Source organism: Chaetodon auriga, chromosome 19, assembly GCF_051107435.1.
Source record: "Chaetodon auriga isolate fChaAug3 chromosome 19, fChaAug3.hap1, whole genome shotgun sequence".
NCBI classification, from domain to species: Eukaryota; Metazoa; Chordata; class Actinopteri; order Chaetodontiformes; family Chaetodontidae; genus Chaetodon; species Chaetodon auriga.
In genome coordinates, this window is record NC_135092.1 from 10,112,989 (window position 1) to 10,129,673 (window position 16,685).

Consider the following 16,685-nt stretch of genomic DNA (forward strand, 5'->3'; position numbering starts at 1 on the left):
TGTGTGTGTATTATTAATGTAATCAGTTCTGATTATTCTGTAGGTCCTCCAACCCGAAACAGTCACAGTTCAGGCCCTCAGGAGACAGAGAGGTCTTTAATTTTAATAATGTAAACCTGCCTGACTGGAAATATTTCACACAGCTGTCAGGCAGTAATTGCAATCAAGACCAAGTCAGGTTGTGATGTATTAATTGAATTCAGCGAATGTGAAACCGCTGATAAAAATAAAAGGATTTTTCAGCGAGCAGTATCTATAAATTTTACTGTTGGTACGATTTGAAATAATGTTACATTTCTCTGATCCAATAGCTGTTAACAAATACCTACAAACTGTTCCATTTTCCATTCTAATAATTAGGCGTGGTTCAAGTAGCAGCTCAACTGGACAAACTGCTGAAAAGTGACCTGTCCTGCTACATTTGCCCGTGGGAGCAGGTGCTCTCCCGGTGGCTGCCGAGCCACACCAGTTAATTAACACCACTCAAGTGTGTCAAGAGGAGGCAGGAAAAATTGCTGCTCTTGGTGGTGTCACACCCTGGCCTGCAAGGCGTGAAAGGGAGATGCAGGGGGAATAACAATGGATTCATTTTACAATAACATGATAATAAATTAGAAGAAATTGAAAAAAAAAAAAAAAAGTATATTGAAAAGCGCCCATTACAACAAAACACAATGCCAACTGTGTTTGCGCATGTACTCCCAGGATGCAGAACACACAACTGAATTGTAGGGAGAATAAAACACAATCAAACAGGATAAGCAGAAATAATGGGTGATGCTGTTTAGAATTACCTCAAAAAAGAAAGAAGTTGGGTTGTGCCTTAACTGGTAGAGGCCATCTGTAGCCTCTTTGTTGATTTAATTGCTGTGATTTTGAAGTCAGGGTGCAGCCTGCGACTGACATGGGGTTCTTGGGGTACACAATGTTCCTTCGCACTTATCTTAGTTGTTTGCCACCCACAGTTCTACTTGATCTCCAACTAAGCAGTATCTGAGCTGCTGAATATTTTTGGATCCGTTGACATTACTTCTCTGATGTACTTCCCTGAAAAAGTGCGAGTACATATATATATATAATCCTCTGCCAGCCAATCTGTTCGTAAGGTGGACTCGGAGCGAGAGTGTGGTGTGATTGACATGACGTGCTTTGCGTTCCTGATGAACAACATTACAAGAGGAAGCATGCTTAAGAACATCAGAGAGATGGAGAGCAGCTCTCAGTTGGTGGCTGCAAGCTGTCATGTTACCTTCATCTGTCTTCAAGGCCGGGCTCCGTCTCAACAACGCTAAATAATTACACACTCAGCCCACACAGCCGCAACACTGAGTACTAATCGGTGCCCATACAAATTCATGTGACCACGGTTAGCCAATAAAGTCATTCAGATTCCTTTTATTTTTCTACAAAAATATTTTACATTAGAAAACACACCTTGAAATATACACAGTCCACTTGGCTTTGCACTAACCATGGAACATTTCAACTCAAATATATCTGTGTCTATATTTAAATTGTAGGTAAATATCTGTCAGCAAGAATAAATCCAGATGCTATCTTGTGAGGTCGGCTGAGGACATCACCAGAAGGAGCTGTGATGGATGAAGGAAATCGCCCAGCGGTGACGGAAAAGGCTCAGTGAACCATAATATGATCAGAGCAATATGGAATCACAATCTATCCATGTTTATTACAAAAAATACAACAAAACCAATACTGCCTCTGGTAATGACAGGGAATGCTTCTGCACCAGGGTTGAAAATGATGAATTCATGGAGATACATGAGCAGCAGTTCCTCAAAGAGCGCAAGAAGGCAGGTAAGGGATTTAAGCTAATGGCTTTAAGCGACACTGAGAAACTCTTTAACTTTCTGTCACATAGGAAGTCATTAATTGGTCTCACTCCCCAGAGCCGAGGCTGTCCTTTTCTTTATGTAGCTGTATGGATGGTATTCTCCTGTCCACCTGTTTACAGCATTGCTGCCATTCGTCTCCCTGTCGACATCCAAGCAAGCCATTCATTTGTCTTCCTGCCAGCATCCCATGGGGCCATTCATCTGTAAACCTAACTATCTATCTACACAGTATCCCAGGGTACTTTTCTCCTGTCTGTCTAGATATATGCTGCGGTGTCGGTCACCTGTCGAACTACAGTATCTATATACCCTGTGCCATTATTTGCCCTGGTTTGAGCCTTTCAGGCAGCTCTTCCTGTCACTCTGAGTACAGTGCAGACTCTTTCTCGAGGATTGATAGACCCAGAAATCAATGATGGTCATGACTGTGACCAACCTAAACTTAAACATAATCTTTTGATTTTCTTGCCAGAAGTAACATGAGAAGATCGACTAGGACCTAGTTAGCTAAGTTATCTTAGCATAGCTTAAAGACTGCAAACAGAGGGAAACTGCTAGCCTGGCTTTGTCAGAAGATAACAAAATCCACCTACCATCACATACAGTAACTGGAAAAACACCTCAGTCTTTTGTTACCATGGACAGAGCCGGTTTCCCCATTTCCAGTCTTTGCTTAGCTAGACTTGGCTGCAAGCTGTGGCTTAATATTTACCAGATGGACATGAGAGTGGCACTTATCTTCTCATCAAAAAATAAGTGTATTTAACTTCCTAAAATGTTGAACCAGTCCTTTATTATTACTATAATTAACATCTCAGGATGGCCTTTATCCATTGACCTGCCTACATCCCACAATGCCGTTCATTATTGCTCTAAACTCCTAAATGAAAAAAGTAATTATTATGGGTGCTGTTGGAATATATTTTATGTGAACATACTTCTGAACAGCCCCACTCAATTAACACCCTTGCAAAGATGTGACAGTTTAGACATTCAAGAGGAAACTAAGGGACAGAACTTCTGGTTCTGTGCAAATCAATTTGTACAGCATGGTACCAGCATTGTCAATGTCAGTGTATTGATGCCTACTAGATATACCCTAGTGTGATAATATGATGATGCATGTATGTCTGTATGTACTACCCATACTGCAAGGCGCTTTAGATGACCATCAAGTGGCATGTGAAATAAATAACAGCAAAATAACAGCAAAAACATACCAATTGATATTTATAAGAACAAAATGTTCCAGTTTGTATTTAGGCTGAGTGTCCGCTGGCCCTCCACCAAGGAGTCTCTTTTTTTGCACCCAGCTTGAAAACTTTGTCCCGTGCTTTGGCATCATAGCAGTTCAGAGCGGAGGGCCAGCGAGAGCGTCCAGAGAGGTGGCAGCAGCCACAGGGGAGACGGGGAGGGGCGGGCGCCTAAAGGCGAGGCGGTGTCGGAGGTGCAGGAGCACACCTCGTATCCGTTCTCTGCGTGGTCCGGGTGCTGGTGCACGTTGCCTCTTGTCTCCGTGCTTTTGGGCTCCGTGTCTGGAGAGTCCGCCTGCATCTCGGTGCACAGCAGCCAGTCTTTGGCGATGAGGCGGGGGTAGCCCACCTCCACCTCCATGTCGCTGCCCGGCACTCTCCAGTACTCCTTCCCCTTGAAGAAATAGGACGAGCCTTCAGAGAGAGAGAGGGAGAGGTGTGTTTTGAAACACGGTGAGCAGAACAGCATAGAAGAGAAATAGAAATACTACCTTCACTCTGTATTTCCCCTTGAGGGAGACAGAAGTGCAACGACGATGCAAATGAAGAATTACAACACAGCAAACATAAATATATTAGCAGAATTATTGAGAAATACAAATGCATAACTAACAATACAGATGTCCTTTTGCTGCTTCCTATTACTTATTTGTGCTTCCCCTCCAGCACTGCATTCACCATACCATTTCTCCTCCTTTCAGCATATTTGTCATCCATCTCTTAAACCTGTCATTTCTCACTCGCTATTCACCATGAGTTGTCACCACATCTTCCTCATTTTTCCCTCCTCCCCTCCTTCCTCTATCGCACTGTTCTCTCTTTATCCGAGGCTTGTGGATGCAGCCTAAAGGCAGATAAAGGCTTTGATGCGGCTCCAGTTTCTCGGCCCAAAGGTGTGCGTAAATGTGAATTTGTGTGTACTTGTATACATCCATGCATTTTTATGTGCCCTTCCACAGAATTGGGGATTTCATCCCACCTTCCTTTGCATGTGTCTTGTTCTTGCACGCACACACACACACACACACACACACACACACACACACACACACACACATGCACACACAAACATACAAACAAGGTCTGTCCAAAAGTGAGGACTGGCCAAAAGTCCTCACTATTCAAAAATATCCTCACTCCCGAGGTTTTAAACTCAAATTGGTTCTCACAAAGATAGCAGTGCACAAGTACACACACACACACACACACACACACACACACACACACACACACACACACACACACACACACACATCAAAGAGCTTGGAGCAGGACCTCTGAAGCTGGCGGAAGCTCAGACACAACACAGACCTCCAAACACCTGACAGGGAAAAGAGCTTCCACACATTCAGCTGGGAGCTGCTGCAGGGGAGAGAGGTGATGCCTTGCTCCCACTGAGAGCGGCCTGAATTGAGGACTGACTACCTCCTGCTAATTAGTTGTTTTCGTGCCAGTTTTGAACACCTACAAGTGCTCTATCAAAGCCTAATATGTACAGCCAACTGGTGGAGGCGTTCCCTAAAGGGGATTTGCTTGGTAAAGGCTGCCAAAACAATGCAAGTTAAAGCAAATATTGCTGATGCCTATGGGAAGGTGGCATGTCCTCAGCATTTGACCTATTGTAATTGCTCAGGAACAGCAGGCAACCTTTCTCCACCACCCGGGGACCGACTCCACATAAGGCCCTCATCTAGTCAAAGGAAATGTCAGGGCCGAGCAGATTTAATCATTTTAGAGTGTCATTGTCTTGGATAAAATCACAATGTATCACATTATCTTGGAAAATGTTCAGTCGTAAAATTGAATGAATGCATTACCCCTTAAACCTAGACTTATATCTCTTCTTTACCCTTTCAGTCCCAGGCCAAAAACTATATTTTTTGTCATTTTAGCGTTTATGTGTTGCTCAAAGTCACTCCTTAGCTTCACATATGGATGTATTGCACATTTTCCTTTCCCAGCTATTCAATGTGGATTATTGCATACAAGATTTAGGATGGAAGATTTAATTCTGATGATCATTACAGAACAGTAGCACAACCAACCAGTGAACTCTATGAGGTATATTTTAGTATGATAATTGGCAGACTTTCTGGAGAAAACCTGGTCTGATTAGGAGAGACGGCATCAATCCCACTTTAGATGGAGTCTAATAACACTGGCAGCTATTTCGGAAACTCTTTACAACCTCTTCCCTTATGAAAGAGAACGGAAAACAAACCAACTTTAATGTGCACATGTTGGTTGGAGTCCCACAACAACATGCAAGGAGAGGTTACAACCAAGCATGATGGTTCATTTTGCTCTTAAGAACTACAGCTGTGACATGTTGGACTGACAGCGAGATCAATGCCAAAGCCAGTCGATTTTTGGCCAAGTCTCACTTAAACAGTGGGTGGCGACATGTCAATCACAATTGTAGGCATGCTCCTAAAGCATATCCTGCTTTATCATGTATTTTCCTATGAATGTGGCCATAATTTACAAAATGAACATCATGCTGTGCTGAAAAAGACTTGAAGCTAGAAGCCGAGGTAATAATGCAAGTGAGAAGTAGGGTAATTTTCTCAGAAACTTACCTAGAATCTAACATATTTTTCCTGCCAGTGGAGACGCCCTCTGCTGGCCGCCAGAAAGAATGCAGGCTTAAGGCACTTTCGTTTTGGCTTCATTTTTCAGACCCGAAGGTTCTGTGAACTATTTGCGCCATCTATGGGATCAGCTGCTCTTTTAATAAATGGAAATGTTCTCAGTGAACTTTTCAAGTGTATTATATATAAATATTAACACAAATATAACCCTGATTCCAAAAAAGCTCGTTCACTGTGCAAAGTACAGTGAACGAGCTGTGTGTGATCATGTCAAAGTGCAAAAAGGGCTTTTCATCTGGCCTGCCTTACTGACAGAGACAGAGGAGTGACAGACTTCAGCAGCCAAAGTCTGCTTTCTGAAGTGTTTCTTATTCTATTTTAATCTGGCACATCAGTCACACACCTTCCTAAAATGGGCCTGCGAGACACCAAGAGGGAGTCTCTCTATATTAAGCAGAGAAACGACGGAAAGGAAGAAAAAGACAAACGTCTAGACAGGCATTAACGCTATTTGTTGCTTGCTTCAATTTTAGACCTTATTGCACCTCCATGGCAGCACTGCACTCATCATTATAGATGTCAGAGACGGACAAATCTTTTGGAATCGGGGTCGTAAGCGCTAAGCCGTGGGCGAAAAATTGAGAGGAAAACTGTCAAACCGGCACGCATTTCATAATAGAACTATTTGGTGAAACTTCTACAATGCTTAAATCACCTCAGCATCCATCAAAACATTCGACCTCTTCCACACAACTGCGTTCATATCGCAGTTTTCAGGCTGCGCTAATGACGGCTCGTCATAATGGGTAATGCCATGCTAATGCCACACATAATCACACGGGGGCCAGCTGTGAGCTCAAACACATGCGGCACACACACACACACACACACACACACACACACACACACACACACACACCTTTTCACTCTCACATATATGCGTGGGTTTTATCGAAGGCACTAGACGTTTTATAGGAGGTAAAGGAGCAGAATGTTTTACAGGCGCAGATGCACCTAGCCTGTTAAGATTACTGACATGACAGATTGAGGCGTGACGCGCCGCGCTAACGATCACATTACCCCACCTCCCCCTATAAACACTCACACTCAGAGAACCGAGAGGAGCATAAAGAGAGCAGGGGAGGTTAGGAGGAGGTGTAAAGGTGAGCGATAGGAAGGCAGGAACATACACACTAACTGAATAATACAAACTAAACAGATATTTGAATGAATGCATTTTATTGGTGCATCCGTTGTTAATTTAAATTGTCGAACGTGAACATCACCTCGGGCATTCTTTACCGATTGGTCCAATTATATTGACAAAACTATTTTAGTGAGTTGGACGCTCTTAAATGCCTGACAGCCTTATTTGTACATGGAGGGAATTGCAAAAGCCGTATTTTAAATGTTTCTTTACAGAGGGTACGTTCAGTGCTTCGAAGCTCTGCTCCTGTGAATGTTTTCCCATTAACCTGATCATTATACTGACTTTCAGGAATATTCCATGAGCGTTTCTTCTACTAGATTAAACTGCTTCCTTCCCACCACCTCAGCTTGTTAATTAGAAACATTGAACGGAGGCAGGTAAAACGTGTCATAGCTCTGGGACCTGATATTAATATCTACTGTGTGTGTCACAGACATCATGGGAAATCTAGATCTGGAAGCGCGTTGTTTTTGCCACACAGTGTCGAACAAACCTCAAATAATATCAACATTTCTCTGATATCTAACTCAACGTAATCAAAGTTTATAAGTGGCTGATTTATGTGTGAAAACAGCCCTCAAGGACGGTTGATGAGTTTTCCCAGCGTCCAGTGGTTGACCATAAGTCATAAAGCCTATGAGCTAACTTTGGGCCCATAGCAGAGAACAATCCTTGTGTCATCCATCTGGCACTGACGCTTCTTCCCCAACGTGTTTCACAAATTACACAGACTATAATCAAATTCTGGAAGCAGTTTAATTACATACTGTATGAACAGAAGGCCGTGCTCACGCTGCCACAGTGTAACACTTCTCATGCGCGATCGCTCGGCGACAACAGATGAGTGAGACGCTGTAAAAAAGAGAGAAGTCCTGGCTGTGGACGGAGGAGCCATCAGCTCGAACGCTGCAGCCTGCAGTCTGGGTAAGGATGGCACTCTCGCATGTTAGTTTAGCAAACAACTCAGGCTGGAAGAGGAGATGAGCAGAGACACCCAGGGAGCCTAATAAAGTACCTGTTATTCCCAGCGCAGCTACCACAGAGTGAACGCTCAAACTGAGAGCAGCCACACTGACACGTTAATGCTGAAAACATATAAATACTCTATGGTCACTCTATACTTTTGAATATCAGCAATATTAACTTTAATATTGACTTGCATTAAAATGGTGCAAGTTATCTGGATGTGTTGATGAGAGCGAAGTTTGCTAATGACCATCTCAGCTTCCTCTGTAGTGTATTTCAGTCACAGCCAGCACGCGGAGCCACTATGCCAGAGAAACCATGTGGTTCAGTCCAACACACAGACACTGACACACACGCACACACACACACACACAAACATCTACTGTATCCAGCTGAGATGATTTGTTTGCCAAGTCATTTACTGACTGCAGTCGCCCCCATCTTCAATATACTACCAGTTTTTGATCAACATTGCTGTGCCTGCATGTGGACGTTCAAAGCCGAGCTGGACGCGCGACTTCCAGAAAGACAAGAAGAGAAATATTAAAGCAGGAAACTGATTTAAAAACAGTAATAACTGATATAATATCTAATTACAGTTTCTATTTTATTTCATTTGAATCTTGATGATTATTATTATTATTATTATTTTCTTTAAGTTACTCTATTTATCTGTACTTATTTCTCTCCTGATGCTGCTGTAGCATCTGAATTAACAATCAGTCTCCTATTTACACGTCCAGCATCTCTCCACAATATCTACATCTGTAGCATCTAAATGCTTCACTTATGTTGATCAGCAGCCGTCTGCTGTGTCTGAGCTTGCTGATATGGTCACAATCTCCCCTTCTGTTCCTGAGTTACGGAGTTGAATAATGGCCAAAAAGTATTTTCAGAGAACATTATGATGTCACAGTGAAGTTGACCTTTTTGACATGAAACGTCATCACTTCATCATTTTATCCTGCGAAACATTTAGATGAAATTTTGTCCAAATTATAGTCAGAATTAGTCAGAATTATTGAGTTTCTGGGCAAAAAATAGAAATATAAAATAAAAACACTGATTTGTCCACTTCTAACCCTTTAAACTGGGTGAATACATTTCCGAATGAGTAAATGTTATTCACCCTACACTGAGCGTGCAAATAAAATGACATATTTTCTGAGTCACGGGCTGGTTACAAAACTCAAGAATGACAGGAAGCCAGGAGTCAAATCAAAACAGGAGCAAACACAACCTGCCTTGTAAGTCAGGGAAAATAAGTACAGCTAAACTAACCTAAACAACGAACACAGCAAAAAAAAAAAAAAAACTGCAGCAGTTACGAGTCTGAATAGCTCAGCTTAGCCTCCATTTGCATATTTGCATGGTTCAGTCAGTGCAAATGGATATTTACGGTGTGTGTGCTGGCGTGTGTGTGAGAGCCACAGTGATTGTGATGGTGATGGAGGGCTGGCTGTGGAGGCTGATGGCTGCGGGGCAGTAACTGATGCTGTTTCACATAGCGTGAGGACCGATGCACTGAAGCTGTACGCCAGGGGGCAGTCTGTAAAATGCATGGCTGCCCAAAAAGGGGTTAAATCAGCACTTTCCTCCACTGGCTGTTTTCAGATGCAAACTGCTAACTGTTCACACGGCAAACTTCAGTTTTATCTCGGAGCAGGAAAAGGCTGAGTCGTATCAGAAGATGGATCTACAGTTTAGAGGTTAAGGCAGGTGGAGCAATCTCTGCTAAACCTCCTTGATTAGATTAGGGATCTTGCCATCCCATCCCAAGTGTTTTCAAACAGCGTGCCCCTCCCCCCCGCCCATGAATCTGACCGACTCCACAGAGCTCGCAATGGCAGAATAGATTAATAAGGGGAGTCCAGCTTGTGGATTCATAACACCCAACACGGCTCTCCACTGTGTTTGCAGTGTAAAGGTCAAGGCTGTTGTTGGCAAGCTGAGATTCCAGTCTTACAACCTCTGTCTGGTAGACTGACTCAGTGCCTGTAATCTAAAAAGTTTGTTGCCTGGAAACTTGAGCATCTTGCATCCAAAAGGTCCCTAAAGGCGAACATACAGCTGTACTGTTCATTTTCCATAACCACAGCTCACTTTTTACGGGTTACTGATTATTAGCGTATGTACTTGCCAAGAGTCTTTCCCGTATATCTACAAAATACCAAACAGGCATGGGATGCGCACGGCTCTGCGGCGGGTGATTAAAGCCGCCAAAACATCATTGGTACCCATCTCCGAAGCACTGGGGATATCAGTGAGGTGAGGATACTAAAAGACAATACCTGCCCCTCTGCTGTCTGGCAAGTGATACAGAAGTATCTGCTGCCGTACCACCAGACTACAGAGCAGCTTCTTTCCTCAGGCTGAGACTCCTCAACCCATCCTCCACACTCCACCACGAATAACACTGTAGTTTTATTTATATGACTTATTTATTCGTCAATTTAGATAATTCTTGAACCGCGAGTAGCATAGAGGGACGACAACTAGCATTTTGTTATACAACCATGTGCTGTAGCATGATAAAGAAATCAACCTTGTACCTTGTTGGGACACGCTGTATGTGTGTGTGCAGGCTGTGTATAGTGTTCATTTGCATGATAAAATGTTCCAAAATGTTGCTGTAGGTTTTCATAGAGATAGGAGTTATGCTCGGTTAAGCTAAGCTAATTGTTTGTAGCTTTTTGAAGCTGGACGTCCACCAAATTCCACACCAACAGTTTGCTTAAGTGTGTTTTTCATATAAAATTTGTTGTTGAGATTACCTGAGTGACGCAACTCACAGCTCCCTTTCGACACATAAAACTTTTAAAACCTGTGTGTGTTTGAGCAGTTTTCCACTGATGGGGAAATTTGTCTTGATAGCTGGGTTTAAATGTGGGGTTCTTTCAAAACTTAACGAGGTACAGAGCACAAACACGAGAATGTTTCAGAGCCGTTCTTTCATTGAATCAACTTCAGCTTGCTGAAGTTAAATGACAAGTAAAGAGCATGTTGGTTTTTAAGGCGACTCACCGTCTGACCACCTCATGGCGTCGTCCAGGTTAGGCGGCAGCCCCTTCCAAAGCGTGCTGTCTTTAGGGTAGCCCAGGTCCATGCGCCTCAGGTGGTCATCGTAGCGCCAGTAGTGGTTGTCCTTGAAGAAGTAGGTTTTGTCGTTGTGTAGCCAAACAAAGGCTGCATCCACTCCCTCCGAGGGCAGGCCAAAGTCACTGATTGGACGAGGATAACCCTCCTCCACGTTATTGTCTTTAAATACCCAATACTTTAGACCTGAAGAGCGTGGGGACAGAGGTCACGATGAAAGGGGGAAATAACACCTTTCAAAGGAATTCACGTCAACTGTGCTTGATGTGGAGGAGCAAGACGGCAAAGATATACCTGGTCACACAGACAAACACAAAATGAATGCTGTATTTACCTTTGAAAAAGACTATTTTGTGGTCCCCTGGTCTCTCATACACCGCATCCAAGCTGTCCAGGTTGGGCGGGAGGCCCCTCCAGAAGCGATGGATCTGAGCCGGACGCAGAGACACCAGGTGCTTCTCTCGAGTTAGTCGCCAAAAGTACTTCCCTGTGACAGACAGGAAGCGGTAAGAGCTTGGAACTTCTTCACAATCTCCCTGTGGAGTCCTCTACAAGAAAAGCCATGTGTGGTTAGGACACAGTGAATTGAGTCGGTGGGAATACTATTATAGGTCCTACCCCTCCTTCACATTGGCATGACTATTAAAGCAAATTCTGCTAAAAAATATGTATTTTTTTGTGTTTGGCTACTTGTATTGACCTGTGAGGACTATTAAGATGGAAGTCTAACTAATTAGGACGAAGGGGAGCCTTAGCCAATAAACATCACGCACTGTTATGCTTTAAGACAGAATTTGATGACTCATGGTGACTTCAGCCAACATGTTTTTGCTCGTGAAAGTTCTCTTGCTTTGTAAATGTACGAGCCTTGTTGGCCAATAAGCCAGAATGATCCATTTCAAGCTCAGCAAGTACACAGCAAAACAGTCGAGGCCCTGTGGGATCATTTAGTTTAGAGTGCAGAATATGTGATGGTAAGTGAGCCTGTGAGACGAGCCCTGGGAGCCACACATGACTTGGCTTTCTATTGATCGCTGGAGCCACCGCTCCATCCGGTGCCCGGGCCCCTGTCCCTTACTCTCTCACTTTATCTCCTCTCCCTTTGCCTCTTTTTCTCTCCTCTCTCTCAGTGTCACTCTCTATCTATCCATCTGTCCGCCTGTCTTTCTTTTGTTTACTTTCTCATTTTAAGCTCGGATACCTTTGAAAAAGAAGGCCTCCCCTCGTATTTGGGCCACGGCATCAAAGTGACTGGTGCATCTGTCTGGGGCATCTCGCGCCAGCCTGAGAGAGGAAAGTTTAAGAGAGGAGAATAAAGGGGAAGGAAGGAAAGTTTTAGTGACACAGGATTCAAATTCACACTCTGAACATTGAGTGTTTGAGGCCATATATACTTAATTTACACTTTAAACACATAGTAAGGTGCAGTTCACTAAAAAAAGAGCCAAATCAGCTAAAGGCATTTTCATACAAAAAGCCCATTATGTGATAATTGCACACACCTGCTGAGAGAGTCTGTACGCATGCATCTGTGTGTGTTGGGTGTGATTAAATAGGCTAAAAATTAAGTGAAATGCTATCACTCTGACGCGGTGAGGTGCATTTATCTGCGGGGCTAATAAGTGATTTAAAGCACTGACGTGGTCGGCCTGCCAACGATGAAGCCATTAGCACCACAGGGCTGCCACTGTGAGTGGGAGGCCGCCCTCGTATGATCAACAAAGATCGCCATTCAGAGCTCTATTAACACAACACCTCTGCGTCCTGCTTGGCATTTGTGACCCTTGTCAACCATAATCCAGCTTTTCCATGCCTCGTGACCCGACGGCGGTGGGGGAAAATGAGCAGCGAGAGCGGCGAAAGGCTTGATAGCAGCGAGGAAAAGGAGCTTCTGTGTGTCTGTTTAGATTAGAAATGCTGCGTTGTCTTTGCATGTTAGCGTGAGCGTATGCATGGAGGTCGGCAAGCATTGGATGTTGTTGTCAGAGTGGTTTGAACACACAGTTTGATCACTCCCTAAGCAAGCTGCCCTCTCTTGATCCTATTAATTCAAGAGAACATCTGAGCACAGCTAACTCTCTCGCAAAGCAACCAGTCTCCGTTCGTGTTTGATAATAATTAGCACATCAAACTTTACAAGGTTAGAACTATGGCATGCTGGTAAAAAAAAAAAAGAAAGATGTTTTTCAGTGAATAAATGTTCAAAAATGCACAGAGCTGGATTTGCTTTTGTCCTGCCGGTGAATGTACATTCTAACAATATTCAGACGTAGTCGGGAATATAAATGTAATACTAAGGAGACATTTCCCGGTGGAGAGGAGAGATACCGTCACATGACAGCTTGGCTACCACTGTGAGGAATCGTGTTAAATAGCAGACGAAAGACTCCTGAATGCAGGTTGTCACTCAAAATTCACTGATGGCTCGTGTGCTGAGCGGGCTGACTGACACGCTGCACTGCTGCAGAGTGAGACATCTTCACATCAAGTGAACCGAAGTGTAATGAAATTTTCTCCTCAGATGATGATTTCTAATGATTTTGACGTCCCGATCACCGTCCCTAATGTGCCACCTTCACATCAGGTTGTCAACTGGTCCGTTGTTTTAAGAAGAAAACCTGTGGTCATATTATCTCTCTCTTTAGTAAAATGCATCTTAAAATCGGACGGATGGAACAGTGCGGGTCGTGTCGATGAAGGAGTTCAACTGGCAGGGCTGTCGAGCTCAACCAGTTTGGGAATCAAGTTCGGGAATCCTGTCCGAGATGCTGCGCACTGCAGCATTTACCGGCTGTTATGCGTCTTTTTACTTCTACATGCCTTTCTGTGTTCATCTATAGGGGACATTTTACAGACTCTGCTTCACCATCTATAGAATAGGGCCTGAGGAAGCTTGGAAAAGAAAAAACAGCGAGTATGTGTCTATTAAGGGGGCCAGAAAAGGAGAGACAGAAAGGAGTGAATGAAGCGTCACAGCTGAGGAGGTTGGAGTGGATTATTTCTCTGCGCTGCACTAAAAGCACATCACATCTTCTACTTACAGGAGAGTGGATCTGTTTTCAGGAAGGTCCAGCAGGACGGGAGGCTCAGCCGTCTGGGAGGGGCCGCCGGGTCGGTTTGTGTGGGACACCGAGTCTCTGACACCTAAGGAGGAAGTATGATTAAAGAACACACAAAGGACAAGGCAGCTGGTTTTATCATTTATCTGTCAGGAAAAGACGACATCTGATTGGATCTGCTGCTTTATTTCTTTGTCGCGTGTCATTGTCAACTTGATTCTATTGAGTTTTGAACTCTGACAAAAAAAATAATCTCTTAATCAGAAACACAATTAACACCGTGCTTCCTCCCCTTTTGCGTTATTATAAATGAATTATATTGTACCACATTATAATGTGAAATATACAGTATAAAAACGCTTACTCTTCATTTTGTCTGAGTGTCTTCGCTCTGTTTTTTAATTCACTTTGAGTCATCTCACCTGCCTGTCCATCAGCAGTCTTTACTGCACTTCATTCTCATCTTCAAGATCATTAGTTTCTCTCTCTCTCACACACACACACACACACACACACACACACACACACACACACAAGGCTGCTCTCTTTACCAGTGAATGGTGTGATAAGGTCATATGCCATAAAGAGGTCCAATTAACTCAATGCGTGTTTTCATTAATCAATAACCTTGTTCTACAGAGCTCATCAATTGCTTCCCACACACACACACACACACACACACACACACACACACAGAACAGTAGATGGATGTTCCCTCGTACCGTAGAGCTGCCAGACGCGGACCTTGTCTTCATAGGGTAGGTCGTATTTCAGAGGGTCTCCTACAGGACCCTGGTAGTACGGCCTCATGATGGACTCCATGGCTGAGGTGTGAACCAGGCCGATGGCGTGACCGAACTCATGGACTGCAACCGCAAACAGATCCATCCCATGAGAGTCTGAAGGTGACAGAGAGAAAGGGAGGAAAAGGAAATCATCGTCATGTATCTTGTTTTTACACATATGTATAAAATGTTATCTTTATGTTATCATTGTTTGTCTCGTTTAGCATGCATTGTCCTAAATATAAATTATACGGCATGTGCCATGAGTCGACACATTCAAAAAACACACATCTCCTAAAAGTCTGTGTCATGCATGCATTTGCGCAGCAATAAAAGCCTCCAATTTTGAAAATTGCAAATTTGCCCCCCTCCCAGCAGGGGAGCAGTCCGTTCAATCAAAGAAAACAGCTACACAATGCTGCACACAGCACATTTTTCTTTCCCACAGTCACTTCTGTCCAGCCTAGTAAATTACTTGACATGAAAATTGCACACTTAAAATCTTAGCCGCGGCTCCTCTACCCTCGCTCTCAACATTTAACAATGATTCTGCTCCCTTTGAGGCTGCGACAGGAAGCAACAGAAAGAGAAGCAAGAGGTGCAAATATTGCCAAAAGGAATCATATTGAGACATGATAATAAAGGTTTTCACTCTGAGGAATCGAGTCAGTATTAGCACCTATAAAAAGGCATCGATGACTTTTTGTTGAACTGCCTCTAGCTCGGCTTCAGCTTCGACATAGATCACCTTGCTGTTCAAAGTTTGGGACTTTTGTAGAACCAACACAACCCCTGTTTGCATGTTTATCCCTTTTATGAGTGAACTCTATAGGTTGCAAGTTAAGAAGCATGACAGACAGCTCTGGTGGCTGTGAGTGCTGTTAGGCGTGTGGTGTAGTGAGATAACTATGGTAATACTGCCTGAGCCCCTGGGCTGCCAATCAAAACCTGAGTGCGGAAAGACACCTAAAGAGGCTGCAGGCTATTAAAGCACATCTCCCTGATGTTCAACTAAAAAAGAAAAGGCGAAGCCTCCGAAAACTCCTTGTCTGGCTCTGCTAAGCAAGACAAAACCTGGGTTTTAAAGATTCAGATTTGCAAAAATGTGAGTGCTGGTGTGTCGAGCCAAGCTAGCTTAAAGCTCCTTGGTGACTGGGCTGAAGTCTGTATTCTGTTAACCTTATGCTGGCCTCGACTTGGGAACATCTCAGTGCTGCGCTCTGTCAAAAGACAAAGGACAATTGGAGACATGCACTTGTGCTTACAACACCTGGGATGTTCAAAAGCCAAATGCCAACTCTAATCTACAGGAGCACATGGTGCAGAGAGAAAAGGTGGATGAAAGGAGGGATCGAGGGGGAGAGAGCAGGGATTCAGAACAAAGTAGGTACCATGTCATCGTATTTACAGTCCATCAGAGGCTGACGGAAAAAATCCTCATGCCTCCGGACAAAGTCAGAGCTGAGAGATATCCGTGATTCAACGAGGCTCATTGAGTTAAACAATCGTGGCAGACAGACAGAGAGAGGAAAAACAGAAAGAGGGGTTTAGAGCACAGACAGACAGAGGCAGAATGATATGAGTGCATGGCTGAGGGCATGAGAAGCAGCAGAAATCCAGGGTATCATAAGATATTGTATTAAAAATCTCATTACTTTGATGCACAGTAAATATAACATATTCAGGGGTACCTTGGATTTAGCATGATGTATCCAGAATATGACAAACATAACCTGCAGCGCTGAGATGAAAGTTTAATAAGGATGGTGTACCATAGGGTAGATGGAAAGAAGCAGGAGCACAGCTAGCTGTGGGCTCTCCTTTCCACTCCTCCACTCCATGTGAGTCCTCGTGGTATTGTGACCTTGC

At 43.7% G+C, this 16,685-nt stretch overlaps 1 protein-coding gene across 1 annotated transcript in view; it reads right to left on the reverse strand.

The window, feature by feature from the left end:
* Nucleotides 1-1,379: 1,379 nt before the first annotated feature.
* Nucleotides 1,380-16,685, reverse strand: part of mmp17a (matrix metallopeptidase 17a) — a 69,361-nt gene continuing 54,055 nt past the window's right edge. Inside the window, exons 5-10 of the mRNA XM_076757332.1 lie at nucleotides 14,754-14,930; nucleotides 14,014-14,116; nucleotides 12,174-12,256; nucleotides 11,307-11,459; nucleotides 10,901-11,158; nucleotides 1,380-3,523 (exon numbers count right to left, since the gene is read on the reverse strand). Of these exons, the coding sequence (XP_076613447.1) occupies nucleotides 3,198-3,523; nucleotides 10,901-11,158; nucleotides 11,307-11,459; nucleotides 12,174-12,256; nucleotides 14,014-14,116; nucleotides 14,754-14,930 (1,100 nt within the window). The 3' untranslated portion in view covers nucleotides 1,380-3,197. The remainder of the gene's footprint in view (nucleotides 3,524-10,900; nucleotides 11,159-11,306; nucleotides 11,460-12,173; nucleotides 12,257-14,013; nucleotides 14,117-14,753; nucleotides 14,931-16,685) is intronic.